Source organism: Gadus morhua, chromosome 21 (assembly GCF_902167405.1).
Source record: "Gadus morhua chromosome 21, gadMor3.0, whole genome shotgun sequence".
Taxonomy (NCBI): domain Eukaryota; kingdom Metazoa; phylum Chordata; class Actinopteri; order Gadiformes; family Gadidae; genus Gadus; species Gadus morhua.
The window spans coordinates 4,141,970-4,161,544 of NC_044068.1; the positions used below are offsets into that span (position 1 = coordinate 4,141,970).

Genomic DNA, 19,575 nt, shown 5'->3' on the forward strand with positions numbered 1-19,575 from the left:
CTGCTGAAACCACTCTCACACACACCATTGTGTGTGTGAGAGTGTGTGTGTGTGTGTGTGTGTGTGTGTGTGTGTGTGTGTGTGTGTGTGTGTGTGTGTGTGTGTGTGTGTGTGCGCACGTGTGTGCATCCCCATTTGTGTGTGTGCGCGCGTGCGTCCGCATTTGTGTGTGCGTGTCAACAGCAAGTGGTTTCCTAATGAGTACATCACGAAGTCGCTTTGATTCCGCATTCAGGCAGCGGGCGTACGATGAACAAAGACACGCGCACAATTCAATTAGGAGCGCAACGCTGCGATCCTTGCAGCGCGGTCACGCACGGCCACGCTCAAACACGCGCGTGCACGTTCAATCAGATGATTGAAAACATCCGTCGGCTTCAGTTATGCCCTATTTCCATGATAGCCTACTCGTAATTACATAATACCAAGGCCAATCAGCGACCCGATAGAGAGACCCGTCCCGCGCGCCAGGACGAGGTATCCATTAGCACGTGCTTCACTGTGGCGGGCGTTCAGAAGGTCGGTCTTTGATGCTTGTGGAATGACGGGAGGCCGGGGTCTCGCCGAGGTCTGAGTACTCACAGGCCAGCGGGCGGCAGCAGGAAGTACTTTCTCTGTTGTATTATTTAATGTGGCCCCGCAGTTTAATGGAAAATAACACATATTGGAGAGATAAAAACACAGAGAGAGAGAGAGAGAGAGAGAGAGAGAGAGAGAGAGAGAGAGAGAGAGAGAGAGAGAGAGAGAGAGAGAGAGAGAGAGAGAGAGAGAGAGAGAGAGAGAGAGAGAGAGAGAGAGAGAGAGAGAGAGAGAGAGAGAGGGAGAGAGACGAAAAAACGATGACTCTTGGTAAACACGCGTTGGACCAGTTGGACTTGGTTATCCAATCGACTCATAGCACACGCAGAACATCGCTTATCACCATGGTTATCATCCATCCCTCTCCGTCCCAGGTAGTCAGAGCGCATGCCCCGACACCCGGTCACCGCGCGCCGTCCTGCGCCACCAGCAGTAGTTGAGCGCGCGCGGCAGGCAGGCAGGAACAGCACTCCGCCGTTCCGCTTACCGCCTTTGGGCGATACCTGCAGTAGGTGGGTGGGCGACTGGGCGACTGGGCGCGATGTCTCGTGATACCCGGATTCCGTAGGGGGGCATTTCTACCGCGAGCGTCGGCTGGAGGCTTTTCTAACTTCACCCGTGGTCGGGAACACTTTGTTCTGAGGATACTTCCGCCGGAGCAGTTGTATGGAGAGGATGAAGTTCCTCCTCGTAGTGGAGGCTGAGCGCGCGCCAGGGGACACGATGAAGAGGAAAGTACCGCGCGTGTAACTTGCTGAAATCGCGCGTGAACCAAGTCTCCTCGAGCGGGTGATTGATCGTTTTGTTTCGCGTCACGCGCCGCACAGGGAGCCCACGGTGGATGAGTGGAGTATCTGATGAGCTGAAGGCTGCACTGCGCTTCTGAACAGTGGTCGGCGCGGACGACCAGGGAGAAGACATGGTAGATGAGGAGTAAGTGGCCGCAAAGGCTTTTAAAATCACATTTCAGAACGCCGTATTATTTTAAGCACTAATTTCAATATAGGCTAAGTAGGAGCATGTTGCATGCAGTCTGTGCGTTTATTTGTTTTAAGATGGATCTCATAAGAGATCTAGTTGAGGACAAATATAGCTACAAGTTCTCGGTGTGCTTCTGTTGTGCAATGAAGCGGATCTTTGAGGTGGAAAAGTATCACGATGCCGTCAAGCCTTTGTTGCGTGCTGATGTGATGTTCACCTGCGAATAATGGCACGAGAATACAACATGCATTCAAACATATCATGAGTGTGTGTGTGTGTGTGTGTGTGTGTGTGTGTGTGTGTGTGTGTGTGTGTGTGTGTGTGTGTGTGTGTGTGTGTGTGTGTGTGTGTGTGCGTGTGTGAGTGTGCGGGGTGGGGGTGTGTGTGCGTGTGTGTATGTGTGTGTGCGTGTGTGAGTGTGCGGGGTGGGGGTGTGTGTGCGTGTGTGTATGTGTGTGTGTGTGTGTGTGTGTGTGTGGGTGGGGGTGTGTGTGTGTGAGTGTGCGGGCGGGGGGGGGTTGTGTGTGTGTGTGTGTGTGTGTGTGTGTGTGTGTGTGGGTGTGTGTGTGTGTGTGTGCGGGCGGGGGGGGGGTTGTGTGTGTGTGTGTGTGTGTGTGTGTGTGTGTGTGTGTGTGTGTGTGTGTGTTTGTGTGTGTGTGTGTGTGTGGGTCGATTATCGATAAATGAGTTTATTAATTGTTGGAAGATGAGTGTCATTTACATTCAGCCTATGCATTTTGTAGAAATACTTTTCAAAGTAATTATCTCTGAAAATAATCAGATACTATATGTCACTGTCTTTCTGTCTGTCTGTCTCTCTCCTTGTATCTCTCTCCTGATCTCTCTCCCTCTCTCTCCATATCTCTCTCTCCCTCTATCTCTACCTCTCGCTCCCTCTCCCTCTGTTTTATTTTCTCTCTCTCTCTTCCTCTCTCCCTCTGTCTTTTTTCCCTCTCGCTCCCCCCCCCCCCCCCCTCTCTCTCTCTCTCTCTCTCTCTCTCTCTCTCTCTCTCTCTCTCTCTCTCTCTCTCTCTCTCTCTCTCTCTCGCTCTCTCTCTCTCTCTCTCTCTCTCTCTCTCTCTCTCTCTCTCTCTCTCTCTCTCTCTCTCCATCCCTCCGTTGTCTCTGTCCCCCCCCCTCTCTCTCTCTCATTCTCTCTCCATCCCTGCGTTTTGTCTCTCTCTCCCCCCCCCCCCCTCTCTCTCTTTCCCCCTCCCCACCCTCTCTCCCCCCAAAAGTGGCCGCACCTGACCTCCTCGACCCCAAGTCTGCGGTGCACAACGCCAAGCCCCGCCTCTCCTTCTCGGCCCACCCCCTGGTGCTGACCCCGCCCGTGGACGAGTACGACGAGGTGCGCACCGCCGTCATGAGGTGGAAGACGGTGTCGGCCATCTTCTTCCTGGTGGTGCTGTACCTCATCGTGGGGGCCACGGTGTTCCGGGCCCTGGAGCAGCCCCACGAGAGCTCCCAGAAGCTGGCCATCCTGGCCGAGAAGCTGGAGTTCCTCGACCTGCACGCCTGCGTCAACTCGTCCGAGCTGGAGGACCTGGTGAAGGTGAGACACGCGATGGAGGCTGAGGCAGGCCGAGGCGAACCCTGGCTCTTTGGGTTCTGTTTAAAGGGTTCGGACCGTGAGAACGACCAGGATTCACGGTCTGAACCCTGGCTCTCTGGGTTCGGTTTAAAGGGTTCAGGCCATGGGGGCGCCCCGGTGGCTCACCGGGTACAGTGAGTACCACATAGGCTCAGTCCTCAACTGCATGTCCTCCCCACTATCTCCCATACCTTCCTCGCTTTCTCGCTGTATAATAAAGCATAAAAATGCATAAAAAACTAACAAAAAACGAAGGGTTCAGACCTTGAGTTCGGAGAGGAGAGAACGACCTGCACTCACGGTCGGAGCCCTGGCTCTTTGGGTTCTGTTTGAAGGGGATGGAGAGGGTTGGAGAGTTCACCTAGACTCTGCATAATAGCCCCCCTCCCCCCCCTCGAGCCCCTCCTACCCCTCTTACTCACGTGAGCAAGCACTTACTGCTCTTAAAAATAATGTATAAAATATTAATATTACCTAGCATTATGTAGAGTTTTATCCTAGCTATCTTTGTTGTGTACGGGGAATGGTTAAACCTAGCAATTGTTAGTGCTTGGCACTTGTTTCTGTGTACATCCTTACTCTCCTGACAGCGATATATTGTTGTTCCTCTTTCTTCTGACAAACGTAGTTAATGTAAGTCGCTTTGGTTAAAAGTGTCCGCTAAACGCCCTGAATGTAATGGACTGTGAGATCTGAGAGGGGAGCCTCTAGGCCTCAGGGTTCGAACCCGGGCTCTTTGTTTTTTCTTTGAAGGGGAAGGATCACAGGACCGTCTCAGCAGGGTCGCTCGCTTTAGTGATGTTATTCAGGGTGATCAAGGTCTGCTGGAAGGTCTTGATGAATGCAGAGCTGCATGATATCTGGATCTTTGTGGATGTCCCTTGCTCCATAGGGCGCCGCAGAGCCGGCTTTATTATGTCCTCTAGTCTAGACTTCTAAAAAAATGAATCCCTAATCTGTCGTTCTCTGGGGATATAGGCCATTGGCGTTTAGTGATATTGCAGGTGCTTTTATCCAAAGTGAAGCAATGCGCTGTAGGATCATCGCTGAGGTTCCGGGGGGGAGTGAGGTGCACTTTGAGGCAACAGCCGCAGCATCTACGATATGCAGGGAGGATAATGAAGGAGAATTCACCCTAACAGGCTTGTTGATGCAACGAGCTTGGCTCCATTTGAAAGGACTGCAGAGGGAGAAGCAAATATTACACAAAAAATAAGCAGCTCCTGCGTCGTGCCGTTATTTCCCTCGCTTTGTCTCCTGTTTGTTTCTCCGTGTTACGTTACGTAAGGGGTCGTCCCTACCTGTACCGACCGGGACTACGCATCCCTCTGTAATCTCCCTACGGTAATAGCTAGTGCGAGAGAGAGCCCGTAGGCGCCTTAGATCCAGAAGCCTGCAGTAGGATAAGCTGAATGCTATTTTCCACCCCGGGCTGTTTGCTAGATGTTATCTTGTGTTCGCTACTCGGCGCTTTGCTGACTGATGTGGCGTGCTACTGTGAGCGCGCTGGCTTACTGTTCAATAGTTTATTTCTTCTGCGTTCCCAAAAGCTCAGTGTGTGTTCTGTAACTCGTTCAGCGTACGTCCGTGTGTGTTCCAGTAGTCAACAGATGGGTCGCACTCCCAGCTAAATGCCTTTTTTGTGACCTTACATCTCAGGCATTATGAGAGTAGCTCTGTGGTTGAAGGGGTGACGTTATGTCAACAAGTGTGAGTGTGATCAGCCATTTCAAATCTGCCTTTCCCTGAAACACAGGCAAAGGCAGACTTTAAAACGGCTTGTAATGGCAAATCATCAAATATCCCCCCTTTAACACATTGACCACGCATATAAGCCGTCATCTACAACAGCCAGGTTATACGCTTGTATTGAATATGTTCAAGAAGCATTTGAAACAGATGCATCTATGAACACAGTATTTGAAATTGAATGCATGTGTGTGTGAGTGTGTGGGTGTGAGTTAGCCTCACACACACACACACACGCGCGCGCACGTAAGCAATGGTAACATGAGCTCCCCTTGTGTTTGAAGACTGTGAAACTCTAGCTGACAGGTGCTTATTAAAACAGCGATTAACCAAAAAATCCATCAACGAGGAAATGCTATGCCTAACATTAGGCGTCAGAACGTGCCACACTCCGATCAGATCAAAAATAAATATGCTTATCTGTAGCAGTCAATTAGCAGTCAAGATAAGAAAACTATATTAAAGCATTATTTTTTTATCCATTATAAATGTCTGACAACATTACAGAAGGGATCCTTTGGTGAAATACATCTTCAGTTTTTACCTTTTAGCTTGATCCGTCAGATTTTTATTGCGTTCAACCAAGTCTCGCTCAAGCAGAAGTATCGCTCCGAGATTTGAGTTGTTCCAGGAAAAGAGCGGTGGAAAGGTGAGTGAGAGGAAGGAGTGCCGGCAAGAGTTTGTTGTGTTTGACTACAGAATGCTTAATTAAGCGTAATCTAAAATAATTGGTTTAGATTGTGATGACAACATTTCCAACAGGATTTCTGAGTGAGACAAAATAACAAACACATCGGATCCGAAGAAAGGGAAGTAAAATGTAGATTTCGCGATAGGGTACTATTCCCTTATGTGGTAAGACATCTGAGCCTGTCTGTGTCAAAAAGCCCTTTTAGAGGACCTGCCTCAACCCAGCCCAATTCCCCATAGAGGTACATCGCAGCCAATTTCCCAGCTGCAAAGGCTGAATTACTCTCTTCCAATACCAGACCAATTTCAAAAATTGTTGCCTGTATTAGTCACTTAGACCCAAAATGATGGGGAAATAGATTCCAGGTTGAACAGACCCAGTGTTATCCTCTCATAGCGGAGAGATGCATTTAAGTGTTACAGCATCAAATGAACAACTAGAGTAAACCGGTCTGTAAGAAACCTTCCTCGTGTACAAACGATACCCCCGTGGTCCCGGTCTCAAGGTTACACGTGAGAACGTGAGACATTGAGCGTAAACGTATTTGACATCCCGCAGACATAGCCCTCAACGCTGAAACCCACTACAACCTTTAGAACGTTCAGAACGACCTTTACAATAAGTGGGGACTCTGTGTGCTTGAGACGCGTGACATAAGAGCTCTACTCTGTCAACACAATCAGCCTTTTAATGCACGCACTTTAATGAGTGATGATGGAAGCTGGGTGGCACAGACGGCTGGGGAGTCATGGCCTCTTCTTTTACCTTCGATCCATTATCACTCACCAGACTACCACTGCACGAGTCCAGCTGCCGAATGTTTTATTATTTCTCTTTGATGATTTATTGATGTGCACCCCCTACAGGTGTCATCTCTCTCTCTCTCTCTCTGGCTGAGTCTATCTTGCTCTCTATCTCTCTTGCTCACTCTTGCTGACTCGCTCACCCCCTCTCTCTCTCTTTCTCACTCTTTTTCGCTCCCTCGCTCTCTCTCTCGCACTCTCTCCCACGCATGCACACACACACACACAAAAAAACCCCCGCACATACACACGCACACACATGCACACAGGTGCATACATACACACACACCCACACAACCGCGCACACATTTCGCGCTGTCCTTCTGATCCGAAGCCAGCCATGTAGCAGTGGATGGAGGTGAGATGTTCCCTCGGAGGAAGCAATTAAAAGAGTGTGTGTGAGATGTTCACGGTCCAGGCTGGCGTTGTTACCTCAGCCAAACATTCCTCCCAGGGCCAGGGCACTGCCAGTGTGGAGGCTCCCGTTGTTCCCCCATCTTATGGGAATCTTGGTCGCAAAGTGAGTGCCAAGAGAGTGTATTACTTCGTAGCCTCGCCTCGGCTGTGAAACAAAACAAAGTGGTGTGTGTGTGTGTGCCAAGCGCTGGTGGGCCTTTCGGTTCCTCAAATTAGTCTATTTCTGGGAGGAGGGGATGTTTTGGCAGATCTAATTGACCAGGGTGTGGGTCTTTCATGGAGCATCATGGCGGTTGAATATTCTGATTCGTGAGGGACTGATTAAAAGCCAGGAGCCAACACTGGCTTTTTTTTTCTGCATGTGTTTGATTGTGTGAAGTGCGTGTGTGTGTGTGCCTGTGTGTGTGCCTTTATGTGTGTGAGTGTACCTGCGTTTGTGTGTTGCCGTCTTTTCTATCCATGCATGTGTTTGTGCGTGTGTGTGTGTGTGTGTGTCAGTCTGTCTGTGCCTGTGTGTCTGTCTGTCTGTGCCTGTGTGTGTGTGTGCCTGTGTGTGTGTGTGTGTGTATATGTGTGTGTGTGTGTGTGTGTGTGTGTACCTGTGTGTGTGTTGCTGGCTTTCCTGTCCCTGCATGTGTTTGAATGTGTGAAGTGCGCGTGTGTGTGTGTGTGTGTCTGTGTGCCTGTGCGTGTGTGCCTGTGTGTGTCAGTGTGTGCCTGTTTTTGTGTGTGTGTGTGTGTGCGTGTTTGCGCTTGTGTGTAACCGGTCCTTTGGTCCCTCTGATCGGGCTCCCTAACACTCTCCTTTATGCACTAATGGCTGTTTTGGTGCTTTGATTCAAAAGCCAAGTATCAGCGCGTCCCAGGCCGCCTTATGAATCGCGGTCCCCCCGCCTCCCTCCACACGGTTCTGTTGAACCCCGCCCGGCCAAATGAACACTGGCCTGTGTTTGATGTCACACCAGCACCTTCCGCCACGACTCTCCATTACCCAGACATCTCAGCTTCACACACTCCGTGACCTCCCCGACTTTAATCAACACTCACACACCGGCTAATGAGTTGGTTCATAGGTTAATGAATAGCTACATCTTCGTGTGTGTGTGTGTGTGTGTGTGTGTGTGTTCGTGTGTGTGTGTGTGTGTGTGTGTGTGTGTGTGTGTGTGTGAACCGGAGTGTGTGGGTGTTGACGTGTGTGTATGGGCGTGTGTGTATGTGTGTGTACCTGAGTGTGTGTGTGAGACTGAGCGTCTGAATGTGTGTGTGTGTGTGTGTGTGTGTGTGTGTGTGTGTGCGCGCCTGAATGTGTGTGCGCGCCTGTGTATTTGTGTGCACGCCTTTGTGTGTGTGTGTGTGTGTGTGTGTGTGGGGGTGGGTGTGCGCGCCTGTATGTGTGTGTGCGCTTTAAGTTGTGTGTGGGGTGTGTGTGCCTGTATATGCGTGCGCCTGTGTATGTGTGTGTGTGTGTGCGCACCTGTGTGTGTGTGTGTCTGTCTGTGAGTGTGTGTGCACCAGACTCTGTTCATCGTCAGCACCATGGACAGCGCACTGGAGGGCGACTGCATAAATAGACTGTGTCTCATAATACAACTAATTATAAACCCACAGGCTCACAGATATTGAATCTTTTCCTGTGATTAATGCTCTTGCCTTCTGATCTATATCCGTACATATATATTTGTGTTCAAATGTATCGTCACCGGGGCTAAAATTAAAAGCTTTCGCCATGGAATCTATCTTTTATGATTTATTAGCACAAGGCTTTGTATCAGATACAGGCTCCCCTGGTAGTTCAAATATGCTTATTTTCATCTCCGCAATATTGCATATTCTCTGAAAGCGTGCAGGGAGTTTCTTGGGTAAGGGGTTTTGTTTTTACAGCAGCAGCTATTTTCTCTTTCTCCAGCATATGAAGCATCCCCCCCACCCTCTCTCCTCCACCTCCACCTCCCCCACCTGCCATAGCTCAGCTTTTTTCTCTTTCTCCTGGATCTGAATTCTACCCCCCCCCCCCCCCCCCCCCCCCCCCTCTCCTCCACCACCTCCACCTCCACCTCCTCCACCTGCCATAGCCCCTCACTGTTCCTGGTGCACTCTGAGTCCGCCTCACTGCAGCAGCGTGCCCTGTTGTTCTCTGTGATCTATATCCAGTGTGAGCGGCCTTCTCGCCGCTGCTGTGTTACGTTGACTTCCGGTCGCATCCTGCTTATATAACACTGCGCTGTCAGTCACTCCACGAATCAGCTCTCCTGTTGTCCTCATCACCACCATCATCATCATCATCATCATCACCATCATCATCATCATCATCATCATCATCATCATCACCATCATAATCATCATCATCATCATCATCATCATCATCATCATCACCATCATCATCATCATCATCCTCTCCATCATCTCCGTCTCTAATCCCCTCGGTGTGGCTCTGACTGTACCGCAGAGACTGGACGTCCGCCCGGTCTCCTTCATCGTGTTTAATTCGCAGCGTGCTGCCGCGCTCCGTGCCAAGCGTTTCCCGGGCCAATCAGAGCTGAAGGCTGGGCAGACGGCTCCACGGAGCAGCGCCCGCTCCTAGGAGGCCACAGCTGTTTTTGTCAAGGCTGATTTAATGGGATGGGTCAGACTGCTGGGCGGGGGGGGGAGGGCAGAGGGGTGGGGAGGGAGGGGGGTTCAGCTTGGGGCAATGTGTGGTACGTGGGTTTCAGCCATGGGTGCGAGAGGTTATGTTGTGGGTAAACTGGCGAGGCCCCTCTAGTTGTGTTGCTCTGCAGAGGGAAACGACATATGGAAGTTTGAATTTTTTTAAGTCTTCATGTTCGCAGGGACAGATGGGCACACTTCTATGTTGCTAATGAAGTTGCTCCGCTCTGCATGTGTGGGTGTGTGGGTGTCTTTGTGTGGGTGTGTGTTTGTGAGCTGCATCATTATCCAACTCTATATCTGTGTGTGTGTGTGTGTGTGTGTGTGTGTGTGTGTGTGTGTGTGTGTGTGTGTGTGTGTGTGTGTGTGTGTGTGTGTGTGTGTGTGTGTGTGTGTGTGTGTGTGTGTGTGTGTGAATGTGTGTCTCTTTGACAATGCATGCTTCTCTGTAACTCCTAAGATGAGGCAGTGGTCCCCATAGTGCTGGATTTCGTATGATTTGCAAAGTCTGCCGGACATCCTAAGAGCCAATCAATGGCCTCTATGACTACTCCAGCCCGGCCCTGACATGTACTCATGTGTGTGTGTGTGTGTGTGTGTGTGTGTTTGTGTGTGTGTGTGTGTGTGTGTGTGTGTGTGTGTGTGTGTGTGTGTGTCTGTGTGTCTGTGTGTGTGTGCATTAAGGGATGATCACAATGTTTTTCTTTTCCATCCTCTTCCAGCAAGTGGTCTCTGCAATACGAGCCGGCGTCAACCCATCAGGAAATCCCTCCAATCAGACCAGCCTATGGGACCTAAGCTCCTCCTTCTTCTTCGCCGGCACCGTCATCACCACCATTGGTAAGACCGATCCCATTTGTCCCGCCTTCCGTCCACCCTAATCCTGTTATTTTCATCTCTTAATGTATTTGTTTGGAGGCTGCTCTTACAGACCCAGAGGGCCCTCCTCACCTCCTGACAGCTACACAAACAGTGGAGGTACCGAACGCTTCCTAGAACACGTTTTCTACACCGTCACGTCAACGTAAACATCTTGACATTAAAGGTGCTGAAGGGAGGATTTTTTGGAGGTTTAATTTGAGTGTAATTTGTTTAGAAGTGTGAAAGCCGTCTGGAGGCTATTTGTGAGTGGAATGCTCTGGTGGAACACCTGCTCTTGTGGACTTCACCTGACTCTACAGGAGACCATTTGAGACAGCTCCCTGCAAATTTCCGACCAATCAGGACCTCTCTTCCCTGATTGGTTTTAGGGAGTTCACCTTGCCAGTCGATCACATGCTCGCACAGCGTTTTAACTGCTCAACCAAAGGGGCATAGAATGAAAACGCTTGCAGAGGCGGAGAGTGGAGGGAGGAGAGGGACAGAGGGACGGAGGGACGGAGGGACGGAGGGACGGAGGGACAGAGGGTGCAGAGAGGGGCGGGGCCGTGTTTTCGTTTGTGTATTTTTCTAAATCTGTCTCTAATCCCTTTCCCTTTACAACCCTCGAATCTGACCTGTAACAAAGCAGCTTTTAACCATGTTTCACAAATGTGATTAATACCAATTCAGAAAAATGTAATCGCCTTAAAATCTAAATCGTATAACTAACTGTATCTCCTCTTCAGCCGAACGGTTAATTAAACAGTGGGTCACATCCCACCTTGTAAACCTTTCAGCAGCTCGGTCCAGCTGGCCTTAATTGACTTGCTCTGCTCAGCGACCATCGTGTGAGATAATTGGGGGACTTAAGAGGGACTTCTAGCAGACTCCACAGAACATGAGTCAATTAAAGTGTGTTCTCATCCGTGCTTGTTGTCCCACTTTGCTTCTGAATATTTATGTGGGCCGCCTGAGTCAACAGATTTTAGCACGCTGTCACGTATTAATTCATTTAAGTCGGACGTCCGCAAATGTTATGCATTCTCTTCCCATTATCACCACTCTCTCTCTGTCTTTCTCTATCTCTTCCTCTCTCTGAATATATTTCTCTCCCTTTATCCACCTCTATCTCTCCATCTCTTTCTCTTTGTCTCTGTCTCTCTCTATCTGGCTCTCTCTCGTTCTCTCTTGTTCTCTCTCCATCTGTCTCTCGTTCTCTCCCCATCTCTCTCATCCCTCTCTCTCTCTCTCTCTCTCTCTCTCTCTCTCTCTCTCTCTCTCGCTCTCTCTCCGTCACTCTATTTTCCTCAGTCAGCTCCAGCTGTAAGAGCTTATCTTCAAAGGCGGGAACAGGAACAAACACACACAAACACACAGATACACACTCAACCATGCACAAACACAAACAGATACACACACATACACACTCAACCGTGCACTCACACAAATACAAACCAATTTACACACACACACACACACACACACACACACACACACACACACACACACACACACACACACACACACACACACACACACACACACACACACACGCACACACACAAAGAGACATGCATGCATAAATATCCAAAACTCTTCATTGATATACACACAGCACACACAAACACACACACTCACATTCACACTCACAAGATCACAAACACACACACACAGACACAACAATGCAAAGCTAGACAGAGAGAGCACTAACAGACACAACCAAACACACACACACACACACCATCTCAACCATGCATGAAAACACTGAGAGAGAGCACTCAAAGGCAAAGTCCACACACACACACACACACACACACACACACACACACACACACACACACACACACACACACACACACACACACACACACACACGCGCGGCAACAGCGTGTATGACAGCTCTTCTGGTTCCCCAGACCTTGTTGAAATGAGTGTCTGTTCAGTGGGCCATGGTGTTCCATCCAAGACCATCCCACAGCCCAGACAACCACACAGCCCAGCCTCCTGTGAGCCAGGAACAAGGCCATAGCAACTATTCTGCCTCTCTAACTCTCCCTCGCTCTCTCTGTTTCTCTCATATCTCTCTCTCTCTCTTTCTTTGTTCAGGAAAATACTTGCCTATGTAATCAACCTACATATGTTACTGCTGCTTCTAGTGAGTCATTTAGAGATGACGCATTTATCCAAAGCGATTAAAGATAGGGTTGTCAACTTGGGGGCAGCATCGTATCAATGTTCACCTTTGTGCAGTACATCTACAACTTTGTCTGTTTTCGTTAGGGAGTTGGACAATGATGCAGCTCACATACACACACACACCCACACACACACACACACACACACACTCACATGCACACACACACGCACACACACACACACACACACGCACACACGCACACTCACACACACATGCACGCACGCACACACACACACACACACGAATGAAGAGAGAAACGTCGTTTTCTAACAAGTCCATATATGTATGTGTATTACATCCTTATAAGTGATTAGCAGTAGTTTGCTCCTGGCTATGAACCATGAGGCAGTCGGCTCGTACGTAGAGGAGGGCACTGAGACCTTTCACAAAAAGAGCTAATGCTTAACGCGAGGGCGGTGAGCTCTCTCCTGCATTGTCTCATTCTTTCACTGCCCCGATTTCTTCCCGGCTCTGTTCCCTGCTCTCAGCGGAGGTCCAACAGGTCCGGCCCCTGGGTTTGTTCGGCGACGTGGAAGACTGTGCTCGGCCGAGCCGCCCCATTGTGACTCTGGTCATGTCGGCTGCTTTAATGAGGCTGAAACAACAGTACGGCTCTGAAGCTGTTTTGACAGCTTCCTCTCGGAGGGAGGAAAAGGAGCAGAGCTCGGCTGGTGTGTTGTTTGTAAAAGCCCAAGGCGTGCACACACACGCACGCACGCACGCACGCACACACACACACGCACATGTGCGCATCGTGCACAAACTCACATTCACATAGAGATACTCATACACTTACACACAAATACACATGCTCGCACACACAAACTCACACACACTTACACATGTGTGCACCGCACACACACACACACACACACACACACACACTCAAACACGGACTCACACCCAAACGAGTGCACACACACACACACACACACACACACACACACACACACACACACACACACACACACACACACACACACACACAACATCCACACACTCAGTTTAATTACAATGCTAATGATCCCAATTTTGCATAATTATTGGAGCACTTGCAGTTGTTGCTGCTTTACAGAGAAACAGCAAGAAAGCACTTATTAATTTTGCTTGACTTATGCATGCACGTAAGGTTCCTCAGCACGGACGCCACTTACCTTCATTATGGCTGTATCCTGCTGTAGCATAACTACACTGCTGCTTGTCTCAAGCCTTTCTGTAATCACTCCAGCCCCTGCACATTAGTCCTCTGTGATTGCTTGAGCCTTGGGCTGTCTTATATAAACATAAGAAGAAAGGTTTCTGTCTTGATTCAGAGCAACTCGTTGATGCCATGGTGATTTATATTTATTTAAACATCATATATATATATATATCCCAAGGAAAAAATAATTGACTCCAGTATCTGTGTCTTTAAGAGAGGAATAGCTGGTATCATTCCCCTGTGTGTTCTGTCTCAGTCTCTCTTGTTTTAAACAAGTTCCTGGGGCTCCTCTGAGGAGGAGGTGCAGGGGCAGGGGAGGAACAGTGGTTGGTCGACTCCCAGGAGGAAGGTCCGGGGTTCAATCTCCCCTCTCAACATGAAGTCATTCTTAGGCCAGATGCCTGACATCGTCTGCTTCTTAATGCCAAGTATCCTGATTCGCTGGATGTTAGTTTTTCAAAATAAAAGCCTCTGCCGAAGGATTAAATACTACTGTAACCTTCACTACACTACCCTGCAAAGGGTAGTCTAGCAAAGGTTAAGCAAATAACATCTTTGTGTTATTCACTTAAGGCTGGTTAAAAGGTTAAATGTTTAAAGGCTGTGATTAATAATTCAAGTTATAACAGTGATACATAATTTGAAAGCATTTTCAACAGTTGAGCGAACATAATTTAAATGTTCGTACCATCCAGCTCCATGCAGTTGAACGCTAATGTTGTTGTTTTTCTTCAAGAGCCTCAGTACTGGGAGGCCTTGTGCCATTAGACAGCCTGTCACATAATCTAGTTTCTTTCACAGGACTCTTCATCCTAATACATTCATTATCCTCCCACGACAAGGGTCTGCCCTCGAGCCGTTCTGACCTGTCAACAAGCATTACGTTCATATTTCGAAGAATTGCAGCAGAGTGTCTATCACGCTCTGGTTAAAGTGTGGGGAATAACAGAAGTCTGTCTTACACACTCTGATTATAGTTTGGAGAATAACGAGATACTGTCTATCACGCTCTGGTTATAGTTCGTTGAGAATAACACCAGACTGTCTATCACTCGCTGGTTTTAGTTCTGAGATTGATACCAGACTGTCTATTCCTCTCTGGTTTTCCAGGGTTGTCTTAGCTGCCAGCATGGCCGCTATCCTAAGGACAACACAGAGGTAGTCTCTGTCCCAGTCAAGCTGTGCTTGGGTTATTCTAGTGTGTAGCAGCTCGCTTGAATTCTTGATCGACCCCCCCCAAACATCCGCAGCCCCAAACATCCCCCCAAACACCGAATTAGCGTTTCTTAATTATTTACTTGACAAATCTGAGCCATTACCTTTCCTGTGCGACACAATTATCCCCAATTAGCTCCTGTTCGAGGGACACCACTGCGGGCCACGGGCGAAGTGTCTGCGTGTCTCTGTGCCTGTTTGTATGATGTCTCCACAGTACACATGTCTCATGTCGTTACCTCCACCTCGGTGTGGAGGCGTATCTTAATTAAAGAAGAAAACCAATGTAAAATTGATCTGGGATATGTTTAGTATGATAACGAGTTGGAATGTTCGTTTGGAAGCAAAAAAGCGCATTGACGCATTCTTAAGTTGGCTGTTTTTAGCCGATTCTACCAACACGCTATAAACTTGGAACAATAGTGTCATGTCTCATGGTAAAAACTAAATTGGTATTTTAGACCAATTACAAGGCTAGAAGTAGCCCGACACTTCTTTGGTAGTATAATAAGGGACTTAACATATAAAATGAGGCATTGATAACTTTGTAAGTTTACAGATTGTTTATTAAAAAGGACATTTTATGCACACAATTCCATCAGTAGTTCACCCGTCAACGCCATCTTGTCTTTAAGACTCGATAAGTAGATTGGCGAACACAGAGCTTGCGTGTTGTTGACGGATGTCACAAGCTCTGTGTTCGCCAATCTACCTATCAAGTACAAATGAGGCTACCTCTCACTGCGGTAACAACGCCGCAATCAGCATTCAGAATTTGTGCAAACGGCCAGAAGCAAGTAGGAATACAGTCAGCAACAGACAGACAGACAGATGGGCATGCGTGTGGCTGGACGAACTGAAAGATCAGCATACAGACAGATAGACAGATTGACAGGCAAACACATGAGTGTATTACAAGTGCACACTGAGCATTTCTGAACGATTTCACTACAGTCCATCTTTGTCAACCGGCATATTTTGGCAAGTGTGTTTGGTTCAGAGGTGATGAAAACAAAATATGTGAAAATCACAGGATAAACTCTTTCTTCCCCAGATTCTCCCCATTCTTCTCTCCTTCAGCTGATGTATCGCAGCCTCTCCCCCCATGTTGTGATCCACGACCCCGCCTGTAATTAGCCTTCTTGATTGGAAATAGCTCTGCTGTCCCTCTGCTTAGCCTGCAGGCATGAGAACCAGAGTGATTATGACCTCACAGCCTGGGCCCAGAGCTGCTGTAATGAAGGTGTGAGGAGGTTCATCATGGCCAGCGAGCCTCGACACATGTTGAGAAGGCAGAGCCCACATTGTGTGTGTGTGTGTCTGTGTGCCTGTGTGTGTGTGTATGCGTACGTGCCTTTGTTCATTCGTGTTTGTTTGTGCGCCTGTGTGATTGTGTGTGTGCTTGTGTGCATACGTACCTGTGTGTGTGTGTGTGCGTGTGTGTGTTTGTGTGTATGTGAGTCTGAGGGTGTGTGTGCCTTTGTGTGTGTGAGTTCCTTTGTGTGCTCACTGCTCAGGCACTATCGATTGTTCTAGCTTTGAGGCCTGAGGAACCAGGAGCCGCTGAATTATAGATGTTCCCCTCAGGACCCTCTCTCTTGTTCACCTCACGCTCCGCACTCAGCCACTGATCTCTACCATCTCTACTGCATCAAGAGCCCTGGGACCAGGTTATGAAGTAATGATTAACATTATCTTCAAACCATCTTATCTAATATCCGCTAATCAATTAGGAAATATTCATTCATTCAAATATATATATATATATATATATATATATATATAATAATAACATTTAAAAAATTAAAAAACATTAATAAAAAGTTTATTAATTCATTCAAATATATATATATAAAATAAAAAAAGGATAGCTTATTAAAATGTTCCTTCTCCATATCCAGAGGGCGCTACAGCCCCCTAGCACCCTTAACCCCCGAGGTACTCACTTTTTCCTCCACACTCTGTCTGCAGCAAGAGACCCATACGTTCAATGCGTGTTCTTGGGATCCGAAGACCCAGGAGTGGCTGGGATTGGTTGAAGTTTCTTTATCGAGCAGACAAGCTGGAAATGAGAAACGTGTGTGTGCTCGACCTAAACAGAATGAGATGTGACTCCACAGGGAGCTCTGAAGGAACTGTTGACACCTATGACAAACGCTGAAAAACATTTAGGTGAAATAATGAATTGCCTCTCTCTCTCTCTCTCTCTCTCTCTCTGTTCCTTCTCCATATCCTCTCTCTCTCTCTCTCTCTCTCTCTCTCTCTCTCTCTCTCTCTCTCTCTCTCTCTCTCTCTCTCTCTCTCTGTCTCTCTCTCTGTCTCTGTCTCTCCCTGCCTCTCTCTCTCATTCTCCAAGGCTTTGGGAACATCTCTCCTCACACAGAGGGCGGGAGGATCTTCTGTATAATCTACGCCCTGCTGGGGATTCCGCTGTTTGGATTCTTATTGGCTGGCGTCGGGGAGCAGTTGGGAACCATCTTCGGAAAGGGCATCGCCAAAGTAGAGAAGATGATTGTGGTGAGTTTCTGGAATAGAAATGCGTGTGTGTGTGTGTGTGTGTGTGTGTGTGTGTGTATGTGTGTGTGTGTGTGTGTGTGTGTGTGTTGGTGTTGGTGTGTGTGTGTGTGTGTGTGTGTGTGTGTGTGTGTGTGTGTGTGTGTGTGTGTTTATGGCTCAGTCTCTCAAGCATGAATATGTTTAGCAAGATAATAAAACCAGGGCTGCATCCGATGGAATACATAAATTAATGACACGCAACCTAGTGCAGCGACTCCAACGTATGCTGGAATATAAACAACCTCCGACAGCCTCCGAAAGAGGAAAGCCTCTCCACCTCTGACGGCGTGAAGGTAGAATAAAGTACGGGTTGCCATGCCGACAGACTTCTTGACAGTAAACGAAAACATGGGTCGGAAGAGGAGAAAAGCCAATCGGAATCCTGCTGTGAAATTAATATCACTGCTGTTGTTGATTTTACCGGTTTTTGAAGAACAAAGTGCTTTCTTTAAAATGGAGACCTGCTTCTTTGTTTTTCCTGTTTTCAACCTACCCGATATATATTATTTTATAATAACAATGAAATCCTCTATACATCGACTAAACTTGGAGTGTGTGTGTATGATGACTGTTCTAGGAAGCCTCACCTGGCCGGAGTCCGACTGATTGGACTCTGGGGCTGGGTGAGGTTGCACACCTGTGATGCTCACAGGTTAGACCAGCACACACGCTCAGGAGATCTCTCAGATGGAAGCACCTGTTCTGCCTACCAACTCTACAATAAACCGGTTTAAAGGTGACATATTATACCACCAGGTGTACGTGTGTTTAGCCGTTACAGGTTGTTTTGAAAATCTGCCCCTTCTGACATCACTAGTGGGCGTGTCCACCTAGATGTGCAATGGATAGATGATCAACGTTTGCTACAGTCCACAGTGGGTAGGCAGGTAGACTGATCTATCAGCACACATCTAGGTGGACACGCCCACTTGTGATGTCAGAAGAGGCCGATTTTCGAAACAGCTTGTAATGGCTAATCACACTCACACCCGGTGGTATAATATAAGTCACCTTTAAACGTCAACAGCCTGTGTGCTGAGGACGGAGGGGCCAAGTAAAGCCCCCAGCTGCAATACCTCAACTTGGTGGAGTGAAGCAGCCTAGCCATCTACAGGGCTAAATTGCTCTACCTAGATTGGGTGTTGCAAGGGAAAGCCACTACCCTTAAATAACACCTTGCTCACTCAAAGCGCTACAACTCAAACTTCTGTATTCGCACCCTATCCATAACACCGAACAATATGGCACACACACATCATCAAACCTCATCACCCACGTGGTCACACACCACCACACACACACATCATCAAACCTCATCACCCACGTGGTCACACACCATCACACACACACATCCCGCGTCCCAGCGGTTGTCAGCGGGCGTGTAGGTAAGCTTTGACGTGTGTGTTATCAACGGGCTGAGCGCAGCAGACGGTGGCAGTCTGTTCCGCACGGATTTATCTGGAACAAAAAGGCCTGCCTGGGGATTCCCACGAGCTGCAGCAGCTGCAGACGCACACCAGTCGATGAATTAAGCTCTCCGACAGCAAGACAATTCAACGTCCTGTCTTTGTAAATGAAAAGTGTCAGGGTGGAATTGGAAAATGATCCACAGTTGACTTTTTCCGTTCTTACCTTGGGCTCTCTCTTGCTGGCAATGTCATCCTTCAAAAATGTGTGCAGACTAAATTAAAACCTTTGCCTGCCGCCGTTTCTCCTCCGATTCGTCACCTGTTCCTGCACCCCCCCCCCCCCCCCCCCCTCCCTCCCTCACCCCCTCCCCAGGCAGGTGGAGAGAGGTTTGCTACCTGCTCTCTACAAGTCTAGACACAGTTGGACTGTAGCATTTGCAAATCTGCAAACGTGAAAAATATCGATGAGGTCGCACCCTCCACACTTCCTCTCCCTTGTATAGTGTTTTAAGTTAGGAAGTGAGCAAGTAAGTAGATACTTTATTCAACCCCTTGGGACAATTCAGGTATCCAGTAGCAGCAGACGGTACAGTTGACCAACAACAAAAATGGGCATATGTATCTGGCCGTTCGCCTGGCCAGATGGTTGACCATAGCTCACGACCAGAGGCCGCCA

At 48.3% G+C, this 19,575-nt stretch overlaps 1 protein-coding gene across 1 annotated transcript in view; it reads left to right on the forward strand.

Annotated features, from left to right (window-relative positions):
* Nucleotides 1-837: 837 nt before the first annotated feature.
* Nucleotides 838-19,575, forward strand: part of LOC115534840 (potassium channel subfamily K member 2) — a 28,542-nt gene continuing 9,804 nt past the window's right edge. The window contains exons 1-4 of the mRNA XM_030346120.1: nucleotides 838-1,512; nucleotides 2,799-3,115; nucleotides 10,183-10,300; nucleotides 17,291-17,451. Coding sequence (XP_030201980.1) covers nucleotides 1,506-1,512; nucleotides 2,799-3,115; nucleotides 10,183-10,300; nucleotides 17,291-17,451 — 603 coding nt within the window. The 5' untranslated portion in view covers nucleotides 838-1,505. The remainder of the gene's footprint in view (nucleotides 1,513-2,798; nucleotides 3,116-10,182; nucleotides 10,301-17,290; nucleotides 17,452-19,575) is intronic.